At 46.4% G+C, this 24,874-nt stretch overlaps 1 protein-coding gene across 4 annotated transcripts in view; it reads right to left on the reverse strand.

Annotated features, from left to right (window-relative positions):
* Positions 1-24,874, reverse strand: part of NFKB1 (nuclear factor kappa B subunit 1) — a 131,497-nt gene continuing 106,623 nt past the window's right edge. For all 4 annotated transcript variants that reach the window (XM_051819546.2, XM_051819545.2, XM_070047832.1 and 1 more), the window contains 11 exons: positions 24,650-24,844; positions 22,226-22,367; positions 17,612-17,726; positions 9,349-9,550; positions 8,768-8,937; positions 8,358-8,460; positions 6,169-6,293; positions 4,544-4,610; positions 4,093-4,265; positions 3,238-3,418; positions 1-863 (listed from right to left, as the gene is read on the reverse strand). In XM_051819546.2, coding sequence (XP_051675506.2) covers positions 703-863; positions 3,238-3,418; positions 4,093-4,265; positions 4,544-4,610; positions 6,169-6,293; positions 8,358-8,460; positions 8,768-8,937; positions 9,349-9,550; positions 17,612-17,726; positions 22,226-22,367; positions 24,650-24,844 — 1,634 coding nt within the window. In that variant the 3' untranslated portion in view covers positions 1-702. The remainder of the gene's footprint in view (positions 864-3,237; positions 3,419-4,092; positions 4,266-4,543; positions 4,611-6,168; positions 6,294-8,357; positions 8,461-8,767; positions 8,938-9,348; positions 9,551-17,611; positions 17,727-22,225; positions 22,368-24,649; positions 24,845-24,874) is intronic.

The raw sequence follows: 24,874 nt of genomic DNA on the forward strand, positions 1-24,874 counted from the left end.
TCAATTTGCTTTTCCTTTTATTATAAAAGTAAAATAAAAAATAGCATTTATAAATCCAACATTTTTTTCTTTAAAGTATTTGATCTAAAAAACATATTTACAATAGCAAAATGCAGAAAATGGTGGAGAAATTTTCAGCAATGATTGTAACTGTGTTTAAATATCGATAAGTACATGTTGTTTTCAAATCACGGAGATAACCACGTTAGAAAAAGCAATGTTTTTTTTGTTTTGTTTTGTTTTTTTATTGCACACCAAGTGACTCTCCTTATAGAATATCCCTTTTCTTCACCCTTAATCTGAACGCACAAATGTGCCACGGACGGCCAGCAGGAACACTGGGTGGGGACAGTGACAGCTCTAAATGACAGTGGGAACGCAGCAGAGGGACAGCAGCAACGACAACAGGAAGCAGCCGTAATCCAGGAGCAGCTTTGAAAGCTCAAGAAGCTACCTCCCCCCCAACGACGCGTCAGCGCAGCCGAGTGCTGTGATCGCTACACTACCTGCAAGGGAGCCAAACTAAAATCCATTACGAACCAAGAAAGGCAGTCCAGCCAGGGGCCTGGAATTAAATCGACAATGATTCAGGTAGGCCGGTCCTCCTCCAAGCACCTTGGGACGCACTTTACCTTCCTTCCGGTGGGCAATACAGTGGAATTCAGGGCTTTGGTTTACACGCTGTGGGACACTGCTGGGAGGCTAGATTTTGCCTTCGAGAGGTCCTTCTTGCCCGTACTCGTGGGGCATTTTGTGAAGAGTTAGCATCGAGCCGCTGCTGGGGAGGGACTCCGTGAAGCTGAGTCTGCGGAATGACGTCTCCACGCCGCTGTCACAGACGCTGTCGCTGTCTGGCAGCTCATCTGTGGGGAGAAAGCACAGACTGACGGGGGAACAGCCTCTGCTCTCACAGCCTTACCGTCCAGCTGGGTTGTGAGCTGGCCTCTAAGAGGCCCAGGGACGACTCATCTGCTGGCTTCCAGCAGTCGGTGTGTCCCACCTACACGGCCTGCTCACTGCCGCCGGTCCCGGTGGTGTGTGTGTGGGGGGGTGGCAGATGCCGTCTCACGTAAAACCTGCAGCCGCGAGTGCCAGCCGAATGTTTTCACATCTTTCTCTTGCAATCTAGCCTGTGTTTACCAGAATCCTTTCTGAATTCTCTTGACTCAAAATGCACCTGCTTTCTTAGAAATCAGATGTATTTTTCCAACCACTGTATCACCTATTTTATACTTGGGGAAACTGCTGAACCTAGGCAAAATAAATGAACAAAGTAGCAGCTAAAAATGAAAAATCTGTGAGCTGCTTAGGCTTTTCAACAGTATATACTGTCTCAAAACAGTTTTGGTGGCAAAAAAAAAAAAAAAAGGGCATTTTGATGAAAATGAGTCCATTCTGGAAAACTAGGTTGAGTTCTCCTTTCTGAGAAGTACTCTTAGGGATGTGACCAATGAAAATAATAGATATTAGAATACTAGGGCTTCAATGGCAGCTGATGACTATTGTGTTGGTATTAATTTATCCAATCAACCAGACTTTATTTGATCTATGTTCTAGGAACTTATTTTAAAACTAACTGCAAATTAAGGGATTAATTCTTATTTTTTTCTTTGAATTTTTCTGTAGAAGGAGCACTGGGTCATAAGGCAGGAGATCTGGGTGGTTCTCCTAGTGGGCACAAGGACATCCGTCCTTAGTCCCCTAGGCAAGCCCCCCTCGCAGGGCAACACTGCTGGCCAGCAGGAACCACCCAGGTGAGGCGCTTTCCGGGAAGCGGGAGAGAAGGGCTCTAGGCCCTAGGAAGCAGAGAGAAGGCCTCGGTGGAAGGGGAGGAGGGAAGAGCTTGTCAGTGCAGCTGGAAAGAGTAAACGGCTCAAGCAGGGACAGTGTTTCTCCACCTTAAATGTGTGCTTGGTGACGATTCGCTGAGTGGATGAATGGAGAGGAGACAACAGGAGAAACAGATCTCACCGATTTCACACGTGGACGGCATCATCTGTTGTGGATGGGAGGTGGACAGAGAGGAAGCAAAGGGACTGACTGGGAGCTGTCTCGGGGATCTAGGCAAGACGTGAGTGGACTGGACTGGGAGCGGTGCTGACGGTTACTTCTCAGATTTGTGTCTCCTTCCTGGTCGGATGGCAGTGCTTCTAACACACGTGGCCACCCAGGGTTCTGTGCAGAGCAGTAGGGAGGGCTGTGGAGAGGCCAGGAGTGGAGGACCGGGGACTCTCCCTGGGGGAGCAGGGAGCGGTTGCCTGGGACACACGCACGTTGAGGGGATGAGAGGGACGGCGACGTGGAGGCTGCTGGTCAGTAACAAGGGCAGGGCCAGTGGAGACCTGTGCTGGTGCCTCGACAGCAGGGGGTCAAGGAAAGGACAGAGGTGAAGAGGTGGGAAAGGCTCTATGAAATTCTTCTGTGTAGGGGAACTGAGCGATTGGCCTGTTGATAAAGGGGATGTGGTTCAGGGCCATGGCTGCTCTCCGTTTGTAAAGCTGAGAACATTACAGCCTGCTTGAGAGGGGAGGTGGGAGGCAGGGAGGAACTGTGACCACAGGAGGAGGGCAAGAGTGACAGGAGCAAGGGGAGGGGCTGCTCCTCGCTGGGCCCCGGTGGGCTGGTGGACTTGACGGTGAGAGGGTAACGGAGTACTAAGTGCTCCTATGTTTTTAACAAATATACAGGGTAAGGAGAGGCAAGAGGTGCCGGGATTTTAGAAAGAGAGAGCATGAAATGGTTTCCTAGTGACTGGGAGACTGTGGAGAAATGCAAGAGCATAGGGTTGTATTGTGAGCACATGCCCCATAGTTATGGGTTTTTGGGTAGCAGACAAGGTCAGTGTCCGAGCACAGGAGAGGAACTGAGGGCTGTGTGGGGACAAAGCCACAGTTACAGCCTAGGGCTGGATCTGGTCTACAGACCAGGCGCCGTGCGTCTTCTCTGTATCTCGTTAAGGAGTGAGAGAAATGACATGAACTGTAGCCACTCACATCGCGCTGTCCCCAGTATTTACTGGAGATGGCAGTAGCTCTTGTATATGAATGGGGGTCCCTGGGAGCTGTGCTTTAACCTGGATAGGGTAGAGTCAGACCAGGGCACACAGACACGTGCCCAGGGAAATACACTCAGGAGATGAAAGGAGGCGGCCCCTGCCCTGCCACATCCCCAGGAGGACCGAAGACACCAGCCTGGGGAGCAGGGAGCGACCACCTTGGCTTTGTCTGTGTTCTTTACCTAGCTGCTGCCTTGTGGAAGACGGCGACAGAGGCAGCGAGTGTGCCTGGGAGGTGGCTTTCACGGGGCTCGTGGCTGCGGTTCCCGCGCTGCCGAAGTCCGCCTGGATCACTTCGATGGCTTCGGTGTAGCCCATCTGTCTCAAGGCCTCCACCAGCTCTCTGACTGTCCCACCAGAGACCTGTGGGAAAGACATGGGGATGGGGCTCTGTGCAGGCTGTGAACAGCGCCACCCTACCCCTGCCCTCTTCTATGTGCTCCCCTCCTGCACTCAGAGAGAAGGCTGACTAAGAAAACAGTCTCTTAATCACGTTTCCTGTCTCAGCTCAAAGGCCACTCAGGAAATCCCAGAGAAGTGGCTGATGGTGAGTGCAGAGAGAGAGAGGGAGAGAAAGTGCTGAGGCAGTGAAACTCCACCTAGAGTGAGGTCTGCTGAAGCCAACAAGGACGCTTTCAGCAGAAAACGATTCCAGCCCGTGTTCTTCTATCTTCTATTTACAGAAAGGGAAGCATCACCGGGAATGACTGCACTGGAAGTCATCTCACAGAATGCTGGGTCCACCTGCTGACGTGTGAGCAAGGCACGTTTTCAGGGCTGGGAAGCTACGTGTGTTGATGCCGGCCTATTGTGCTTGCTCCGGATCATGGTGCTGGGACCATCCTGACCCTGCAGGTAGCACCTTCATGGGAAGTCTCCAGGCATCTGAAAATCCCTTCTTAGAAAGGGGGGCTTCCGCCCTGGTTAAGAACTGGTTTTTCTTCCTCAGACTCCAGGGACAGGGTAAGGGATGATGGCCTGGCTGGTGATGTTACAGAGTAAAGCCCAATAGTTAAGTACCTGAGGTTGTCCATTACCTCGTAATTGTCCATAAGAGTTTTAGAAGGAGCAGGACTCAGCCGGAAGGCATTGTTAAGTATCCCCAGGCCTAATTTCTGTGCCAGAGTAGCCCAGTTTTTGTCTGGATCGGGAATTTCTAGCAATTTGTAGAGCTGCAGCTTTGCGTCTTCAGTCAGCTGTCTCATGTCTCCTGAAGGAAATGAAGAACAACAGGATTGTCCTAACCCACCAGAGCCACCCTGGAGGGCCTGCTCGCCACCACGTTGTCTGCCTCCCTACTCCCAGTGGAAGCAGCCAAGCTACTGGCCTTGGCAGTCAGCAGAAGCCCGGCTGACTAGCACAGTATACATTTCAGGAGAGGAAAACTGGATGTAACTCCAGGACCCAGTGATTCTGGAACAAGAATTGTGTCTTCCACAGCACACCCTGGGCATGCTGGCTTCGAGAATCTGGCTGTCCTGCACCCACCTTGTGCCATTAACTCATCAGATGTGAACTCTGGCTCATACGGTTTTCCATTTAATATGTCAAACACCTGTGGGGAGAAAAACACAGCAAACGTTATGCACTGCATGGACCACTAGGGAAACCTGTCTGTTGACAGTAAAGAGCTCAGTATGTCCTCCTCACTGGAGGAGGCAGGGACGGGGAGAGAAGTGAGAACTTGCCTGCAGGTGTACCTGTGCTCTTTGTGGGGAGTACAGCTTCAGGGGCCCTAGAGGCCAGGAGGCTGTTCCACTTTCCGAGGTGGGGAGCAGTACCCAACTTGGCCTGCGGACTCTGAGCGGTGACCTTTCTGAGGGACTAGGGCCAAGAGACCCAGGGCTCAAGCCGAGCTTACTCGGCTGTGACACCATGACCCCTTGCTACTTCCTCCCGAGAAGGCTAAAGAGCATGGAGTGGGCCGGCGCCGCGGCTCACTGGGCTAATCCTCTGCCTTGCGGCGCCGGCACACCGGGTTCTAGTCCCGGTTGGGGCACCGGATTCTGTCCCGGTTGCCCCTCTTCCAGGCCAGCTCTCTGCTGTGGCCAGGAAGTGCAGTGGAGGATGGCCCAAGTGCTTGGGCCCTGCACCCCATGGGAGACCAGGAGAAGCACCTGGCTCCTGCCATTGGATCAGCGCGGTACGCCGGCCGCGGTGGCCACTGGAGGGTGAACCAGCGGCAAAAGGAAGACCTTTCTCTCTGTCTCTCTCTCTCTCTCACTGTCCACTCTGCCTGTCAAAAAAAAAAAAAAAAAAAAAAAAAAAAAAAGCATGGAGTGGATAGGCCTGTGCAAACCAAGCAGTCTGTACACTCACAAGGCCTGGTGCCAGCCTCGGGCACCACTGGCATTAGCACTGGGGGTCCAGAAACATCCTAGGCTAAAAGGAAAATTCTGCTGTGGCGGCCGCTCAGGTGTTCTCTGCAGCCACTCTCTGGCCGCTGGCCTGTCAAGGCCTTCTGGGAAAGGAGTGCTGGCTGTGTGCTCTCCGGCAGTGCCACGCAGCTCTACATAGACGGCTTCTGGGAGACAGGTGAGCAGTTCTGACGTGTGGAGCAGCGTGGGCCCTCACGCGCCCCTCTGCTGCAGTGGGGATCTGCATGGGGCCCACTCCTCCCCGGCTGTCCGTCCTGGGCTCAAAGGCCTAGGAAGCACTTCCCCTTCAGATCTCAGCACGGGGGCGGTTTGAGGAAGGCTTTAAGTCTGCTTACTCTGTTCACATTTACTGAAATCCTCAGAAGAATTCCCAGTTTATTTTTATGTCCAGAAATCACCTACCTAAGCTGAAAACAAACTGTCACGTTCACCCTAGCTTCAGAGAATGCGACAGGGTAATTCTTAGGTGGATTTTGTGTTTTCTCGTTCCCGACCCTCCCTCCCATCTCAGCCCTGATCTGTTCAGGCACACACATTCACATTCAGCATTCGGCTGACCTGGATCTTTCATGGATAGGGTTTTCAAGAGCAATATGGCTCTTGACAAGCAGACTTTCTTAACAATGAAAGACATGTTCCTTGGGGAATGAAGTCCCAGGAAGACCATCTGTTCTTCCACTCCTGAAGCTCCGGCTTCCTCAGGAGCCACCATCAGGCAGACAGCACAGCACTCACCTGCCAGCTGGCGGCCATATCCAGAGGAGTGGTTCCAGGCACAACTCCTTCATCCTCTCCAGCCGTCTCCCAAGAGTCGTCCAAGTCGTAGAGAGGCTCAAAGTTCTCCACCAGGGGATCTGCTCCTGTGAAGACGCATTACACAGCAGTAGGTAAACCCAGGTCTTGCCAACTTCAGCTGCTTGCAGGGGTCAGATTTCCAAAGGCAAAGCACGGTAGCTGCTACAGGCAATTACCTGGTTAATTTTTAATGCATAAAGTATGTTTCCACTGAAGTTCTTTTTAAATTTTAATTTACTTTGACTACAAAGGTGTCTCATGACACCCTATATAGCAAAGGATACCATGGAAAACACAAGACTTTGAATACTCTTCCACATTTAACCACTGGGCATTTTCCAACTGAACGGCACATCCTTGATCTGAGCCTAATGGACAGCAGTTGACGGGGATGGCGGTGCACCCTCAGGACTGAAGTCTTAACTGTTCGAACTTATGCTTGCCAGGGCACATTTTTCAGCCTCTGCTCTCACTCAAACAAAAGATCTAAGACGCTTCAGGTTTTATGACAGCATGGTCAATTTTATTCCTGTGTACAGCACTGGCAGAGCTCTGATCTTGAAACAAAAAGCACCAAGAAAACCTCCTGCTAGGGTGTGTAGTAACTGAAAATTTTGGGGCTAATGAATCTTGGGAAATCTAGTCTGTTCTTTAGCTTCTGGCAAGAAATCACCCAAAATAACTCAAAGGTTAGAGCAAGAGTTACTTTTCAAAGGCAGACAGTATTTTTATGAGAACATGTTTCGTTTGATGTCTAATGAACAGTAGTAGGCTCAGCATACTGTGTCGGGAGAGGGAGCCTGTTTGTATTTTGCTGGGAGATTATCTGATTGGGACTAACTTCAGTAGTAAGAGAGGGCCTAATGAGGGCCTGATGAGAGTCACTGAACGATATGCCTGCTATTTCTCGATGTCATTCTCCCAGTCCTGACCATGAAAGGAATGGAGAAACAAAGATAAACAGTTTAAAAGGCTGAGAAACAGAGGAGCTGAGCCGTGTCTGTTCCTGATGCGACCTTCGTCATGACTTTGAGCTCAGAACTAGGCTTTTAGCTGAGTTTATTTTCATCAGAAGAACTGCTACTTGCTACTCCTTTAATAGGAGTCTGAGTATGCAAGAGAGGGCAGTGTTGAAGGCAAGATAACTCTACTTGTTTGAAGGCATTTCTTAATCATAATCAGTGGCTTCTAAAATTATTCATGAACATGCTGCAAAGTCTCTTACTCAAGAAAAAGTTCAACTTGACAAAGGAAAAGGCTGGTGCTTATCTGGGATATGATCTTACATGTCAGAAAATTGTGTGCTTCCAAAGAAATGGTTCCTATACCTTCAAGATGGTACTTTAACCTGCTCTGTTTCCTTGAAGTAATTTAACACCCTCTAAAAATTTTTAATAACCCCTGAGGTTATGTTAGGGCAGCTTGAAGTACAGATTTCAATATTGTTTAAGGTTCTAAATGTGGAGTCCAAGATGACTGGGAATAATGTCTATACTTCACAGCACAAGAGGATGCACTAGAATAACCCAGGAACGAAGCAGGGAGAGGAACAGAGGAGAGAAGATGAAATCTGGAAATTCAGACTGCGGAAGCATGACTTACACTCTGCCACGCATTGGGACAAAGGGCATGAGACCCGGCCAGCCATGCTGGTCTTGTCTCCTTGGCTGTTAAGATGGGCATCACTGCAAAGGTTACTGTGGATTAACCGAGCAAATGCCTGGCCCACAATAAGGTCCACAAACAGCAGCAACGGTTAGTGCCTCGCACATGGTTATGCCTTCTCCTACTCTGAAGGAAGTCTTTGACTTCTCCTGAGGACCTCTGACATGATCTGAGACTGGTGCTGCTCAGAATGCTTAAGTAACTAAACTCTGCTTTAGGAAGATCCTTTGTCAAGAGAGTTAATCTAAATAGCCCAAACCAAAACAAACAGATGAATCAGAGAGTATCAACTGGCATGAGGATCGGGGAGAAGCCAGGATTACTAGTTCAAACAGTGTCTCTATTGCAGTTAAAATGTGATCAGCCACAGAATTTTTATTTACCTGTGCTTTTCTGTGGCTTTGCTGGAGCTGGGTTTGAATTTCGGAACACATTTTCCATCAGCGACCACCAGGCCTTCTTACCTGCTGCTTTGAGAAGAGCTGCCAGTCTGGTGGATCCTCTCCCAGCCGCTATATGCAGGGGTGTAGTTCCATCGTAGGTGGTACTGTCCACGTGGGCATCGCCCTAAAATCCGGCCCACACAGGAACAGGCTTAGCGAAAGGTTCTCTCAGCCTTTTGTCCCCACCTCCTCCTGTGGGCATGGCCCCTGCGGTCTTATCTACTAGCCCAGTCACTGCTCTGGGCTGGCTCTGCCAATGAGGTCATCTCCAGTTAGAGATGCTGGGGTTGGGGGAATGCCTAAAGGTGCTACTCTGAAAGCTTGCACAGATGTTAAATCAGTAAAGCTGAATATAGTCAGAGAATTGTTAGCTGACTTCATTGTTTTAAAGGATCCCTGAGTCTCCCCTGGGAGATAAGTTTGTTCTTCACCTCCAGGAGCAAGCAGCCGGCCAAGGAGATGTTGTCATGTTCCACAGCTAGGTGCAGTGCCGTGCGCCCCGACTTCTGCTCCTGGGCATTGACATCCGCCCCAGCGGCCACCAGCAGCAGCAGGCACGGCAGGCTATTGCTCAACACGGCTAGGTGGATGGCATTCAGACCTAGGGCCCAAGCAGAAGGAAGTGGCAAAACTGGATCGATCACAGGGACAGAGGCTGCCTGTCAGCTCTGCAGACACTATAGGTGTATTGTTCTGCCCTGCAAGCCATAGGCTCCAACTGTGTTCTCAGGAGCCATTGAGAGTACATAAACAGGAGTGGAATCAGTGCCGCTTCACAGACTTCAAGATAAGTGTTTGCTCAGGATTCTGCCTTTTCTTCCTACTCACTCCTCCAAATTAAAGGAATTAGTTACAGTGAGCTGAGTGAAAAGGAATACCACAAGAGACAATGAGCTCCAGGTGCCTAAGGAAAGCCCTCTGGGCACAAATCAAGTTAACACACGTATTGAATCCCTGGTAATTAGAAAGCTAAGAGAGGAGGTTATACCAGCACTGCATGCTTGTCTCTTACCTTCCCCATTGGGATGGTCAATAAGTAGTGGTGCCTTTTTGTGCTTGAGTAAGACACTGAGAATTTGGTCTTGTCCTTCTTTGGCAGCTAGGTGCAAAACAGAGTTGCCCAAGCGGTCCAAAAGACTCAGGTCTGCCCCAGCTCGCAGCAAATCCTGTACCACGTCTTCCTGCTTAGTGATCACTGCCAAGTGCAAGGGTGTCTGGGAAATGGAGAAGGGGCAGGAGATGCCTGGGTCAGTGGTGAACACTTCCAGCCATGGCTTGGGAGCCGTCATGGCAATACCTGGGGTCATACTGCACAGCCATTACCCATTCCCAGTTTAATTCACAACCTTAGCAAGCAAATTACTGTTCATACCATATGCTAATAAGGTAGGTATAATGAACCAACATTCAGCAATTATGTTTATTTTGGCATTTACAACTCTGTAAATTTCTTTGTTTCTTGTCATGGTCCAACTGTTGATATTTTAGCTTACCTAGTAGTAAATTTAGTTTTCTTGAGTTTCTAGTAGATATCAACCTTCATCTTAAATTCCATATGTTAAAAAATCAAATGAAGGCTATGGTTCTGCTGAACATGTTTAAATGAATTACTCAATAGAAACCAATGAACCAAGGTGCCATCATTCTATACTGACATGGAAAATAAATTTGTTAAACTAACAAATATTGTTCCATGGACTGGCTCCAGTAGATGAATCAATATAACTCTTACCTCTATTTCATGGAAGGTCTTATAGGATTCTGTATCATATAACCAGGACTCTAACTATCTTACTAAAAGGACTCAGGTGAATAAAACAGCTGAGTGCTGGCACCTAACAGATACTTAAGTCAATTTGAATACCTTGCCCACAAAATAGTACATGCATGAATGCAAATGAGATGTTTTGAAAAGGCTATTTTCAAAAACCAGCAAGAAAAAACAAAACCACAAAGGCATCTCTCAAAGAACTGAGGTCACAGAGAACAGCAATATATTTTTATACAAATCAGCGTATTCCGGCAAATGCTCTAAACAGCACTTTGGCCTCAGAATCAGCCGTTAAGACATTTGGACCTGGCTAAAAAGCCCATGAGAGTTTTGCAGGCATGGAAAGCCAAGAAACTGTGGCAAAAAATGACCTAAATGAAAGATTTCAGTGAGATCCCAGCGGAAAGAACGAGCCATCAAAGAAGGAGGTACCTTTCTCTGAAGGGAGGAGAGAATTTCCACTTTGATTATGGCCCTGTCAGCTTGATTACTGACATCATAAGTGTCAATTGTGTTAAACCAACAATAGGAGTCATTGTGTACTTACTCCCCATGTAGGATCTCTGTCCTTAATATGTTGTGTACTATGAGAATTAATGGTAAAAATAGTCCTCAAACAGTACTTTATACTTTGTGTGTCTGTGTGGATGCAAACTGTTGAAATCTTTACTTAGTATATACTAAGTTGATCTTCTGTATATAAAGATAATTAAAAATCAATCTTAAGAATGGGATGGGAGAGGGAGTAGGAGATGGGATGGTTTGCAGGTGGGAGGGTGGTTATAGCAGGAAAAACTGCTATAATCCAAAAGTTGTACTTCTGAAATTTATATTTATTAAATAAAAGTTTTCTAAAAAAAAAAATCAGTGTATTCCACAGAAGCCTGACTCTGAAGTCCAGCCTGGCTAGTGACATTTTGCCTATGTCCTCATTTCCTATAAGCAGCTACTGGTTGCAGTAGGTAGGCCACCAACATCCTAGCTGGTATAAGCAACCACAGCACACGAGAACTGGCAGAGCGAATAATGCCTGGGTCATCTAAGTCTCTGCTACACTAAGTATTTAATACAGCAGAAACAAGACAGAATTTTTTTCTTTTTCTGCCACCTTATAAATCTCCCATACTTCTTTCATCTTCTAGGACTATAATCCTGGCTTAAAATGGAACTGTCTTTGAAACTTTAGGTGGGAAAAGGAAAGACAATAAAATTGTGAAAAAAGGAACTGAAATAAAAAAATATTATACCATTCAGAAATTAGGAAATATCTGTAGTTTAAAATAGGTTTGAAAAATATTGTATAAAATTTCTTATGAGTAAAAGAGGTTTGGTTTTTCTTAAAGTTTTATCCCACAGTGCTACCAAGGGTTTTCTATGCTATTTTAGGCTTCTAGATATTGAACGCAGGATTACGGATTAGACAGTTATATAACATGGAGATCCAGGAACTCTCATGCTGTGCCTGTGGTTATGGGAGTGGGTACGTATGAAGACATTCTGCAGAGCCAAATATACAAATGCCTTGGTAATCCAAGTCCTACAAACATGTGAAATTCTGACATGAATCCACGAGAGGACAAGAGTGCTGATATTCACTGCAGTGTAGTCCATCAAGGTTTTATTTATTTACTTAAAGGGAAGCTTCAAGTTGGTAAAGTATCTACTACTGGGAAACAAGTATGTCATAGGTGGAAGGTGCACACTGTGGGATTCTCTTCAGGAGCAGAAAGAATAAACTAGCTGTAGGCTAGTTTATTAACTAGCATGGATAGAGCTATATATATAATATAATATGTATTATATATAATTTATATTATATATATTATAACTGCATGGATAGAGCATATAAACAGCAGAGGCAGAAAAGCATCATGCCACTTACACATTTGAAACACATATGCATTAGGTGGGTGTTTAGCCTCATAGTTAATATGCCTGCATTCCATATCATGGTGCCTAGGTTTGATACCCAGCTCTAGCACCTGACTTCAGTTTCCTGCTAATGCAAACCCTGGGAGGAAACAAGTAAAGGCTCAACTAACTAGGTTTCTGCCACCCACCACATCGGATACCTGGATTGAGTACCTGGCTCCTGGTTTCAGCCGATCCCAGTCCCACTCATTGTGGGCATCAGAGAGGGGGCCAGTAGATGGGAGTTCTCTCTCTCTGACTCTCAAGTAAATAAATAAAAAGTTAAAATCATACACATGCATGAATAACTACACGGATATGCACAAATTAGTGCATATCAACTGGTGAAATCTTATGGCGGGCATTTGGCCCAGGGTTGAGATATTTGTGTCATTGGCATCCCACATCTCAGTGCCTGGGTCCAAGTCCTGGATCCACTACCAATTCTAGTTTCCCGCTAATGCATTCCTTGGGGTAGCAGTGTTGGCTCAAGTAATTGGGTTCCTGTCACTCAAGTGGGAGACCTGGGTTGACTCTTGGTTCCTGGCTTTGGCTTAGCTTAGCCTTAGCTGTTGTAGGCATTTGGGGAATGAATCAGCAGACAGGGAATCTCTGTCTCTCTAGCTTCCAAATAAAATAAGTGAAATTGGTAAAATCTGATTAAGAGCTGTAGATTATATCAACATCAATTTCCTGGTATTGATACTATGTTACAGTTATGTAGGATGCTACCATTTGGGGAAAATGGAGTTCCCTCTCCCTAACTTATAATTTTGTAATTATATTCAAAAACAAGTTGATATAAGGTAGGATAGGTATGGATAATAATGTGGATTATTTGTGAAAATATACTAAATTATCTATGTGCTTCAAGTATAGTACACATAGCCAATACCTAGGAAAACCCCATACCTACAGACACAACAGTTAGATCTGTGAGTAGAGCCTGTGCACTGCCATTGACTTTCTAATGTATGCATCTGTTAGTACTACTTTTTTTTTTTTTAATTTATTTATTTGAAAGAGTTAGGAGAGAGAGAGAGGTCTTCCATCCATTGCTTCATTCCCCAGTTGGCTGCAACGGCCAGAGCTGTGCTGATCTGAAGCCAGGAGCTTCTTCTCTGTCTCCCATGTGGGTGCAGGGGCCCAAGGGCTTGGGCCATCTTCTGCTTTTCCCAGGCCACAGCAGAGCACTGGATCAGAAGTGGAGCAGTGCCCATATGGGATGCCGGCCCCTGTTAGTACTATTTTAAAAATTATACTGGGGCCGATGCTGTGGCGCAGTGGGTTAATACCTTGGCCCGAAGCGCCAGGATCCCATATGGCTGACGGTTCGAGATCTGGCTGCTCCACTTCCAATTCAGCTCTCTGCTATGGCCTGGGAAAGGAGTAGAAGATGGCCCAAGTTCTTAGGCCCCTGCACCCAGGCTCCTGGCTTCAGATTGGCGCAACTCTGGCCATTGCGGCCATCTGGGCAGTGAACCAGCAGATGGAGGACTTCTCTCTCTCTGCATAACTCTGAATTTCAAATTAGCAAAACAACAACAACAACAACAACAACAACAACAAAAAACTATATTGAGGGGCTGGCGCTGTGGCATAGTGGGTAAAGCCGCCACCTGTAGTGCCAGCATCCCATGTGTATGCTGGATCAAGTCCCGGCTGCTACACTTCCAATCCAGCTCTTGGGTATGGCCTGGGAAAGCAGTAGAAGATGGCCCAAGCCCTTGGGCCCCTGCCCCCATGTGGGAGACCTGGAAGAAGCTTCTGGCTCCTGGTTTTGTATTGGCGTGGCTCTGGCTAGTGCAGCCAGTTGGGGAGTGAACCAGTGGATGGAAGACTCTCTCTGCCTCTCCTCTCTCTGTGTAACTCTGTCTTTCAAATAAATAAATCTTAAAAACTATATTGAATATGTCCTCAAAATAACTGAAAGAATAAAAGGAAAACACATATACACAAAATACCTCCAATAATGTTTTATGGGAATAAAATAACTCATATAAAAAAAAATCTGAGAGTAGTGGTTTATGTTAGAGAAAGGGGAATGGGAAAGGAGAATAAGATTTAAATAGAATATTTCCAGAAGCCGCCTGACTCCATGCACTTGGACTATTCTGAGTGTGTCTCTGGTGGGTGGGTGGGTGGGAGAGGGAGTTGGTCGTGACAGATGGTCACAGAACTGGTCTAAGATTAGTGAAAGGTATTTGGGGAGAATGTTTAAGATAACTGCCAAATGATCCAAATTACTTAGAGAACTTGTAAATTTTCACAAGATATACTACCAGAAACCTTTACAGCAGATTAGTAAGAGTTCAGATCTTAGTCGTCTCTAGTTTTCAAATCAGAGTTTCCACTGAGTGCATGTTTGAGACCAAGAAGGTGGGAGAGAATCTGGAATCCTTGTCCATTAATAAGACTGGTGGTGGCGAGGACCATATTCTCCCAAAAGTCCCCAGTCAGAAGGGGCAGACATGTCTGTGGCAATGATTTCAAGGGATATGTCTGCAGCATACTGGAGCATCTTGATATATGTAACCAAAGAGTACAGCAAGGGGGTTAGCACATAACAGATCATGGCTACTGATCTTGTTGTAGGGGATCCTTTTCAGATCCTATTTATAAACAGAAAAACGAGGGACTGCTTGAATCTGACCTACAGGCAATGAGGTTAAGCAGTCTCTGAAAGGAGGACTAAGAAGCGACCACATTCCATTCCTAGATTTCTTCACATGCTGTGATGGCTAAAAGGAGCAAACAGTTCAAAAGTCCAAAAGAATCAAGCTTTATGGGCCAAATGACTTTCCAAAAACCAACAACCTCTCTCCCCAACCCTGCTGCCATGAATGGTATGAAAGTTTGATGATGAGAGCAACCTTTAAACGAATGTGGAATCAGACGTCATCCTAGTTGTTTTGTATTATGCACGAAGAGTCCCTCACTTCACTTTTTCTTTAAGCATTAAAGAAAATTAAACAGTAAGCACAAGGGGCCGGTGCTGTGGTGCAGCGGGTTAACACCCTGGCTTGAGGTGCCGGCATCCCATATGGGTGCCTGTTCGAGACAGCTGCTCCACTTCTGATCCAGCTTTCTGCTGTGGCCCGGGAAAGCAGCAGAAGACGGCCCAAATCCTTGGGCCCCTGCACCCACATGGGAGACCTGGAAGAAGCTCCTGGCTCCTAGCTTCAGATCGGTGCAGCTCTGGCTGCTGCAGCCAATTGGGGAGTCTCTGTAACTCTACCTCTCAAATAATTTTTTTTTGACAGAGTTAGACAGTGAGAGAGAGACAGAGAGAAAGGTCTTCCTTCCGTTGGTTCACCACCTAACTGGCCACTATGGCTGGTGCACTGCACTGATCCGAAGGCAGGAGCCAGGTGCTTCTCCTGGTCTCCCATGGGGTGCAGGGCCCAAGGACTTGGGCCATCCTCCACTGCACTCCCGGGCCACAGCAGAGAGCTGGACTGGAAGAGGAGCAACTGGGACAGAATCCGGCGCCCCAACCGAGACTAGAACCTGGGGTGCCAGCGTCACAGGCGGAGGATTAGCCTAGTGAGCCACGGCACCAGCCAATAAAATCTTTTTTTAAAAAAGTCATCAAACTGTATTTTGGAGGCAAGTGGCAGGACTAGGTGACGTACCTAACCATTGATGGAAGACCTCTCTCTCTCTCTGCCTCTCCTCTCTCTCTGTAACTCTGACTTTCAAATAAATAAATAAATCTTAAGAAAAAAACAGTAAGCACAAGAGGCTGAGAAGAAGTCTAATGTCTTAAATTGAACAGAAAACATAATTTTCCTATCAGGAAGCACCTATTCACAGATAAAGTCTATTAACAGCTATATGTAAACATGTTAAGACATTTAAAGCACATTTTAAAATGTGGAAATCCAAATGAGGAAATATCAATTTTCTTTAATTAAATTTTAACTTCCTTTAAAATGGTGAAATAAAATTATTCTTCCATCTGCTTAAAAGATTGAGAATGGGACCAGGAACCTTCATTAGGTAAATAATTATATACAATTGCTGGTCATATCTTGGGCATGACAGCTACAGCCGGATCAGGATCTGAGCACACCACCTAGGCCATGGAAGTCCAGGAAGACACTACGGGTCAAGTGAAATGATGGAGACAGATGGACAGTGAATGAGAGGGCAAGACTTACTTACACACAAGCCTCGGGGGGCAGCAGGAAAGGCAACAAGTGGGGAAACCAACCAGGGGAGGGGAGAAGGAGCTCCCGCAGCAGATGTCATCCCGGCCTCACGCTCTGCGTTCCAGCCTCCCTTCCTCACTCTGAAATCTGCATGTACCCATCAGGTGGCCATACTGAGTCTCCCTCTGACTTCTCTCTGCCATGTCTGCAGATCTCTCTGCAGTTCCTGGAGTTGCTTTTTCAGCCCACATAATTTCTCTCTAAATTGCATTTGGGCCAAACTCAGGTGTTCCCAGTCTTCCTAACTGAACTGCTTTTACTTTTGAAAGATGCCTTTTCTTCCTCAAGCAACCTTTTTTACCTTTCTATGTTCTGATTTCAAACCTGTTATTTGATGTACCTTTAATATGGATGCTAAGCATGTTTTAGTAGACTTTATTTATTTTTTTGACAGAGTTAGTGAGAGAGACAGAGGGAAAGGTCCTCCCTCCGTTGGTTCACCCCCCAAATGGCCGCCACAGCTGGAGCTGTGCCGATCTGAAGCCAGGAGCCAAGTGCTTCCTCCCGGTATCCCATGCGGGGGCAGGGGCCCAAGCACTTGAGCCATCCTCCACTGCCTTCCCAGGCCACAGCAGAGAGCTGGACTGGAAGAGGAACAACTGAGACTAGAACCCGGCGCCCATATGGGATGCTGGCACTGCAGGCAGAGGATTAACCAAGTGAGCCATGGCGCTGGCCCCTTTAGTAGACTTTAAAATCCTTACAAAGTGTTGCCTTTTCAAACTTAATTTGTCAACTTTACTTCTCTTGATAGATGTGACATTTTTACTTTAGGGTCTCCTCCTAAAATGTATCAAATCTGATTTCTATCTTTACTTAATGTATACTAAACTGATCTTCTGTAAAAAAAAAAAAAAAAGAAGAAGAAATTATCAATTCCCAACTTGACTCTCACTGGGATTAAACATGACAATAGGTCTGAAAAAAAAAAACCAATATCTATAGGTTGGGAAATGAATAAATGACTGTGATATAGCCATAATATGAGATATATAAGATATGTACAGTGGTTTTAAAAACTGGGTCAAGTACTTACGTACCTATGTAGTCTCCTATTTTTACTAGCAATGGCAAATTTTAAAGCATTATGTGTAATATTAGGAAATTTATGAAAAGCATTTCTGTGATATGCAAAACGTTCTCTAAAAAAAAAAAATCTGATTTCTAGAGTTTAAAGTTTGCCTTCCCCAGCAGGATGCTGCGTTTCACTGTGGGGTAATTGCTGTTACATATCAGGAGATCCTTATTCATCAAGTAACACTCCTGGTATTACCTACAAAGAGGTCTTATTGTATTTCTGCTACTGTTGACATACACGCACAAACACAACAAAATAGTACTGATTTTTCTTCAGGCGTCTCCTTGGGATTTCTGTTTACCTGGTACAGGTCATTTCGCATGTTGATGATGTCGTCAGAAATCAAGCCAGACGTGACTTCCAGCAGATCCCTCACCAGCTGAGCATGACGGTGGATGATTGCTAGGTGTAAGACGCTGGAATGAAAATACAGTGGTGATAGTTAACTAAAGTGTTAATGAAAATAAAAGTTTCTAAGATATGATTAGGATTACAACTGCAAACTGAATCTGGCTCTCATGCCTAGTTTTACTTAGCACTAAAATATTCTGACTCTATAACATGGCTTGAATCTGAGGTAGAATGCTCTCTCCAGATCTAGACCGCTCAAGGCCTACCCAAGGCTGCTCACGCAAGGGCTGCCTGGTCTCTGGGAGTGTTTATGTCTGACCTCTGTAAGTGCCAAGGCCAGAGGGACCTGAGCTCAAACCCTGGGTCCATCTCTGCTACAGTTTCAGGTATTCTCTTCTCTACCTGTTCCCTACTGGTGGGTGTAAAATGAATGCCTGGCACTAGTCCTGCCACTTGCCTCCAAAATACAGTGTGATGACTTTTTTTTTTTTAAAATACATCAGAGTTAGACAGTGAGAGAGACAGAGAGAGAAAGGTCTTTCTTCCATTGGTTCACCTCCCCAAATGGCTGCTACAGCTGGCGTGTTGCACTGATCCGAAGCCAGGAGCCAGGTGCTTCCTCCTGGTCTCTCATGCGGGTGCAGGGCCCAAGCACTTGGGCCATCCTCCACTGCCTTCCCGGGCCACAGCAGAGAGCTGGACTGGAAGAGGAGCAACCGGGACTAGAACTGGCGCCCCAACCGGAACTAGAACCGCACCCCAGGTGGAGGATTAGCTAAGTGAGCCGCGGCGCTCGCTGACGACTCTTTTTAAAAAAGATTTTATTTATTTGAGAGATAGACTTACAGACAGAGAAAGAGAGACAGGGAGAGAGGTCTTCCACCCATTGGTTCATTCCCCAAATGGTTGCAATGGCCAGAGCTGCGCTGATCTGAAGCCAGCAGCCAGGAGCTTCTTCCAGGTCTCCCACATGGGTGCAGCGGCCCAAGGGCGTGGGCCATCTTCTACTGCTTTCCCAGGCCATATCAGAGAGCTGGATCAGAAGAGGAGTAGCTGGGACTAGAACGGGTGCCCATACGGGATGCCGGCGGGGAGGATTAATCTGTGCCACAGTAACTTGTGGCGCAGTGGGTTAATGCCCTGACCTGGGGTGCTGGCATCCCATGTGGGGGCCCGTTAGAGACCTGGCTGTTCCACTTCCAATCCAGTTCTCTGCTGTGGCCTGGGAAAGTGGTGGAAGGCGGCCCAAGTCCTTGGGTCCCTGCACCCATGTGGGAGACCAGGAGGAAGCTCCTGGCTCCTGGCTTCGGATCGGTGCAGCTCCAGCTGTTGCGGCCAATTGGGGAGTGAACCCGCGGATGGAGAACCTCTCTCTCTCTCTCTGCCTCTCCTCTCTCTGTGTAACTCTGACTTTCAAAAAAAAATCTTTCAAGATCATCCTAGACCCCAAGAGCGGAGAGTGGAGTCAGAGTTTTGAGGAAACTCTTGAAGCAATTTTTGAAGAAACAAACTGAATATATTCCCTACTCCCTCACCTTGGCAAAACTCCCTTGGCCTGGACCACGCTCACTATGTCCCTTATATTCCAGTTCAAATTTCACAAATTCAGAGAAGACTTTCCCAACTTCCTAGGCAGAGGAAGCTGTCCCCTCTCAAATACACTGCTTGGTTATGCAAGTGCTGCCATCAGCCTTACAGCCCTAGCACAATGTAGGCATGGAAACAAGAATGTCAGAAGGAACCTAGGGGACTTATGCTAACAAGGTAAAAAAACAAGAATGGGTGACAAACATCATTATCATAGGAATATAGCTTAATTGTTAAAACACTTAAAACTGATTTGAAACAATGACAATAAAAATGGCTACTGTTGAGAGCTTCTATTTAACCAGATTTTGCTAAGCACTTGAGATACATCATTGCATCATAACAATGATCCAATGAGGTAGGGAACTTCAGAAAATCATGGAAAATGGGTATCACAAAAATACTCTGATTAACTTCATTTTTTTTGCACCAAAATAAATTTATCCTTTAATTCCATCTGTCATGAATTTTTGAATTACCTGGATTACTCTGGCTTTTCTGATGATGAAATTGAGACTTACAGGAGCCATTTATCTCAATCCAGGTCACATATTTAGAAAGCAGTGAAACTCAGGTTCAAAATTAGGCTATCTTACTCTAAAGCCATCTGTGAATCCTTTAAGCCACTCTGCGTTAAGGGACACAGGTGTACTGCTCCAGAATGTGAGTGGCAGGTAGACATCTAAAAGGATAACTAGGCCGGCGCCGCGGCTCAATAGGCTAATCCTCTGCCTTGCGACACTGGCACACCGGGTTCTAGTCCCGGTCGGGGCGCCAGATTCTGTCCCGGTTGCCCCTCTTCCAGGCCAGCTCTCTGCTGTGGCCAGGGAGTGCAGTGGAGGATGGCCCAGGTGCTTGGGCCCTGCACCCCATGGGAGACCAGGAAAAGCACCTGGCTCCTGGCTCCTGCCATCGGATCAGTGCGGTGTGCCGGCCGCAGCGCGCCGGCCGCGGCGGCCATTGGAGGGTGAACCAACGGCAAAGGAAGACCTTTCTCTCTGTCTCTCTCTCTCACTGTCCACTCTGCCTGTAAAAAAAAAAAAAAAAAAGATAACTACTTCCAAGCACGGACATACTGAGATGCAGTGCACACTCAGAGCATCACAGGGTGCTAGTGCATCTGGGATTTGAGGGGCAGGCTGGATCGTCCCTAAAGATATGAGATGCCCCTTTATTCAGGCCTTAGCAACAGTGAATATATTTTATTTGGGATTAACATTGGTACATGAATGGCCTAAAAAAACTAGATTGTGATTTCACTATTTAAGAGATATTTTTCAATGAATGATTTCAGGGTTTCACTATGGCCTCTTGAAATGTGATGTTGGAAGAAGACTTCTGAAACAGGCCTGCAGTCTGACGCAGACATGATGCACATGTACCAAGAAAAAGGTCATACTTCAAAAACAGCCTAAAAATTTCCATGCGCAGCTCAGCATTTCATAGCAGAAGTACATTCCCCCTCCCCCTCAAATCCTCACACCCGCATGGGAATTTCCCCAATACCAGAAGGTTTTATATTTTTTTCTTTATTGTATTTTCTATGATGACTAATGGCCACAGGATTCAGATTATTAGCCAAACATGACAAGCTCAATGAAAACCAGAGGCCTGAGCTGTAATGTCCAAAAGCCATCATTTGCCCACACCCCGCAGGGATGACTCCTCCTCGGACTCCCCGTGGCCCATGTCTTTCGCCTCTCTGAGAGCCTGCTTGTGTGAGTATGTCTGGGGTCCTGGGAGGGGCCTCTTCAGCTTTCATGTCCTGCTTGGCAAGCAGTCCTTACATGTACCTGTGCTTCTCCTGCAACACCCGTGCCTGCACCCCTTTCCACAATCTTCCCTTCAAACCCCAGAGTTCCCTTTCAGCTCTTCTTACACTCATCACTTCAGCAGGCCCCTAAGAATGTCACTCGACACTGTCACGTCTTGGCTGACTGCTTTCTCTTGTGGTTGCAAGCTACTGAGTGGTAAATGGATTATTTAACCCTAAAAAAAAAAAAACATTGTGCTGTTCATGGCTTTGCACAAAGAAGGTTGTGCCGGTTCCTCTGATACTGTATAACAAGGCCAGTGGTTACACCACATCCTTGGTTATATGCTGCAAGGAATAAGAACAAAGGTCTCTGCTTGAAACCCTAAGGCTGGCACTTTCCTAAAGCATTTGGTTCCATTTTTAAACTGAGGTTTAAAACACAGCACTCAAGAGCTTGTCCATAAAAGAGGGATTTCTCACTGTTGATGCTATTTTGGGAAGGTTTTAGATAAAATACTTGACTTGAATCTGAAGGCTGCTGTCTCGTTATTTTTATAGGCTTTTGAGATCATTTAGAAATCTCAATGAAAGGACTAAGCAAACCTTTTTGGAAAGAACCCAGGTGGCTTTGCAAAGTAATCTCAGTAAGAACAGGAATGGAAGGCACGGAGTTTGGAATGTCAGACGCCCACACAGCATGGGCTGGAGCTGTCAGAAGTCTTTGCCAGTCACAGCCTGGAAGCTACTTTCAGAGGCAGTGGAGAAGGAACCAGTGACTGGGAAAGATGGACAACTGCCTTGTAATCATCTTGTTGCTGCTGCCCTTATTGGGCCTTTCCTTGAGCACACCACCATCACAAATATGTAGCTGGGAGAACAATGTTTCAGGGCTTTGGTTGGACTCTTGATTCTCCAAATGCTATTCCAGTAACAACCGAGGCTTTTCAAAATACTTACCAGACACCTTCGTTTTCTTGCCCAGAGAGGTGTACTCTTTGGTGAACACTCCAGCTGTACAAGAGTCCGACTGGTGAGAGCAGTAGGACAAGATAAGCAAATTGTGCTACTCGATCTTACTGACGTTATTTTGCGAGACTCAGTGTTACAGGATCCAGTGACTCCGAACTATTTTTTTTAATCTCTAGCCTGTATCCATTACATAATGCTTTTCTGTCTTTACTACCCCGAAGCAACCCTTGTCTTATGAGAGTCCTAACTTACCTGTCCCCATTCTCATCCTGCACTACAGTGAGATGTCTCTGGACAGCCAGGAGCATCTTCACATCTCCTGTCACTGCGTAGTCGAAGAGGGCATTGGCATGCCGCTTGGCAAGCTCCAGAGCCTTCTCTAGAAACAGGTTATCTGCAAGGCAAGAACCACAACCATCACTGGATTTCCTGCACGTTCACCGCAGGTATGGCATGCCTGAGGCATCAGTGCTCTGCTACCTCAAAACATACTGTTTTTGTTGAAAATACTCCTTTCAATGTTTCTAGATTGTGTTCATCAGAAAAAAAAGCACATTTTTGGCTTGGACGCTGGCTCACTCACAAATAGACTTATCTAAAATAACAATCTGTCTAAGGATTTTTAGGAAGAAAAACTGATGATAACTTTTATTTTAAGTGGAACAGTCACTCTCCAAACAAGGTTGACTGGATTTGCCATAATTTTAAATAACCAATCTCTTGGTGAACTAATTCTTCATTGGAATCTTCAACAATTATCTCATTTGGCAACTTGTCAAAAAACAAACATCTCTGCCATGGATACAGTTTCAAAGAGCCACTGGTGTTTCTGTAAAGTCTGCTCCCTTCAGGTCAGGGCTGGCCACAAACTGTAAATGACGCATTTTTATAAGGCTCTGCAGCTAAGCATGGTTGGTCATTCTCATTTCTTCTTAATTCTTTTTTTATTTGAAAGAGAGACACAGAGGAATGCATTGGCAGGAATGCTTGATCAGAAGTAGAGTAGTAGGGACTCCAACATGGGGTGCAGACATCCCAGGCAGCGCTTTAACCTGCTGCACCAACCACCTGTCCCCAGATTTATTTCTATTACTTATCTGAGAGGCAGAAGAGAGGAAGAGTGACGAGAGAGAGGAGAGCAATCACATCTGCTATCTTTTTTTTTTTTTTTTTTTTTTGACAGGCAGAGTGGACAGTGAGAGAGAGACAGAGAGAAAGGTCTTCCTTTGCCGTTGGTTCACCCTCCAATGGCCGCTGCCGCTGCGCACCGCACTGATCCGATGGCAGGAGCCAGGTACTTATCCTGGTCTCCCATGGGGTGCAGGGCCCAAGCACTTGGGCCATCCTCCACTGCACTCCCTGGCCACAGTAGAGAGCTGGCCTGGAAGAGGGGCATCTGGGACAGAATCCGGCGCCCTGACCGGACTAGAACCCGGTGTGCCAGCGCCGCAAGGCGGAGGATTAGCCTAGTGAGCAGCGGCGCCGGCCCACATCTGCTATCATTTCCCAAATGCCTGCAATGGCTGGGCTTGGGCCAGTGTATGAACTCAATCATAATCTCCAACATGGGTGGCAGGAACCCAGCTACTTGAGTCAACAGCACTGTCTGTCTGGGTGTGTGTTAGCAGGAAGCTGGGATCAAGAGCTAGAGCTGGAAATGGAACCCAAGTATTCTATTATGAGCATGGACATCTTAACTGACATCTTGACTGCTAGGCTAAATGCCTGCCCTGGTTGGTCATTTTTAAAGGGTATAAGCCAAACAAATAGGTGACGGAGAGCATATGAGGTCAAAAAATTTAAATATTTGTTATCTTTCCTTTATAGAATGAGTAATCCTTCAAAGTAAATAAAAAGTATATTTCCCCCAATCCTACTTCTTCAAAGGAGGCAACAGGATAAAAAGAAAAGTTCCTAATTTCAGGCAAAGTTCACTTCAGTATGACAGTTAAGCTAGACTTGAGAGATGACTATGATGATTGTGGAAACTGTGCTGTATTATCTATGCCAGAAAAGAAGTTGATTATCTTTCACTACACCCTAAAATTTTCTCATTGAGATGGGTGAGTGCACATGTAAATTTCTGTACTTTACATTGAAAGATAACAATGGAGCCAGCGCCGCAGCTCACTAGGCTAATCCTCTGCCTTGCGGCGCCGGCACACCGGGTTCTAGTCCCGGCCGGGGTGCCAGATTCTGTCCCGGTTGCCCCTCTTCCAGGCCAGCTCTCTGCTGTGGCCCGGGAATGCAGTGGAGGATGGCCCAAGTCCTTGGGCCCTGCACCCCATGGGAGACCAGGATAAGTACCTGGCTCCTGCCATCGGATCAGCGCGGTGCGCCGGCTGCAGCGTGCCGGCTGCGGCGGCCACTGGAGGGTGAACCAACGGCAAAAGGAAGACCTTTCTCTCTGTCTCTCACTGTCCACTCTGCCTGTCAAAAAAAAAAAAAAAAAAAAAGATAACAATGGGAAAATGGAAAATACCACTGTGAATAAGATGACCCAACACAAGCTTTTCAAGAAGCACACAGGACTTTGAAGAGTACATTGAACTAGATGTTAATATATCATTTTTAGATCAACAGAAAATACACCAGTCTTCTGGCATAGCTTTCTGCACCTAGAAATAACCCTGCCTAGCTGACTGACAGAATGTAAGCATCTGTGTGTTCACTTACCCTGAAACCTAGCATTCTCCTCCTTCACTTCTGCTGTGCACATCAGCGCGGCCTCATCACTCCCATCACTGGATGTGTCAGATTCCTTATCTTGGTCTGTGGTTTCAATTACTTTTCCAGAGGGATTTATGGTCTCTCTGTCATCACTCTTGTCACAACATCCAGGGTCAGTTTTACATTCGGAGTCTATGGTTCCTAAGATAAATGCAAAAACATCAGCTTTTT

Source organism: Oryctolagus cuniculus, chromosome 8 (assembly GCF_964237555.1).
Source record: "Oryctolagus cuniculus chromosome 8, mOryCun1.1, whole genome shotgun sequence".
In the NCBI taxonomy this organism is placed as follows: domain Eukaryota; kingdom Metazoa; phylum Chordata; class Mammalia; order Lagomorpha; family Leporidae; genus Oryctolagus; species Oryctolagus cuniculus.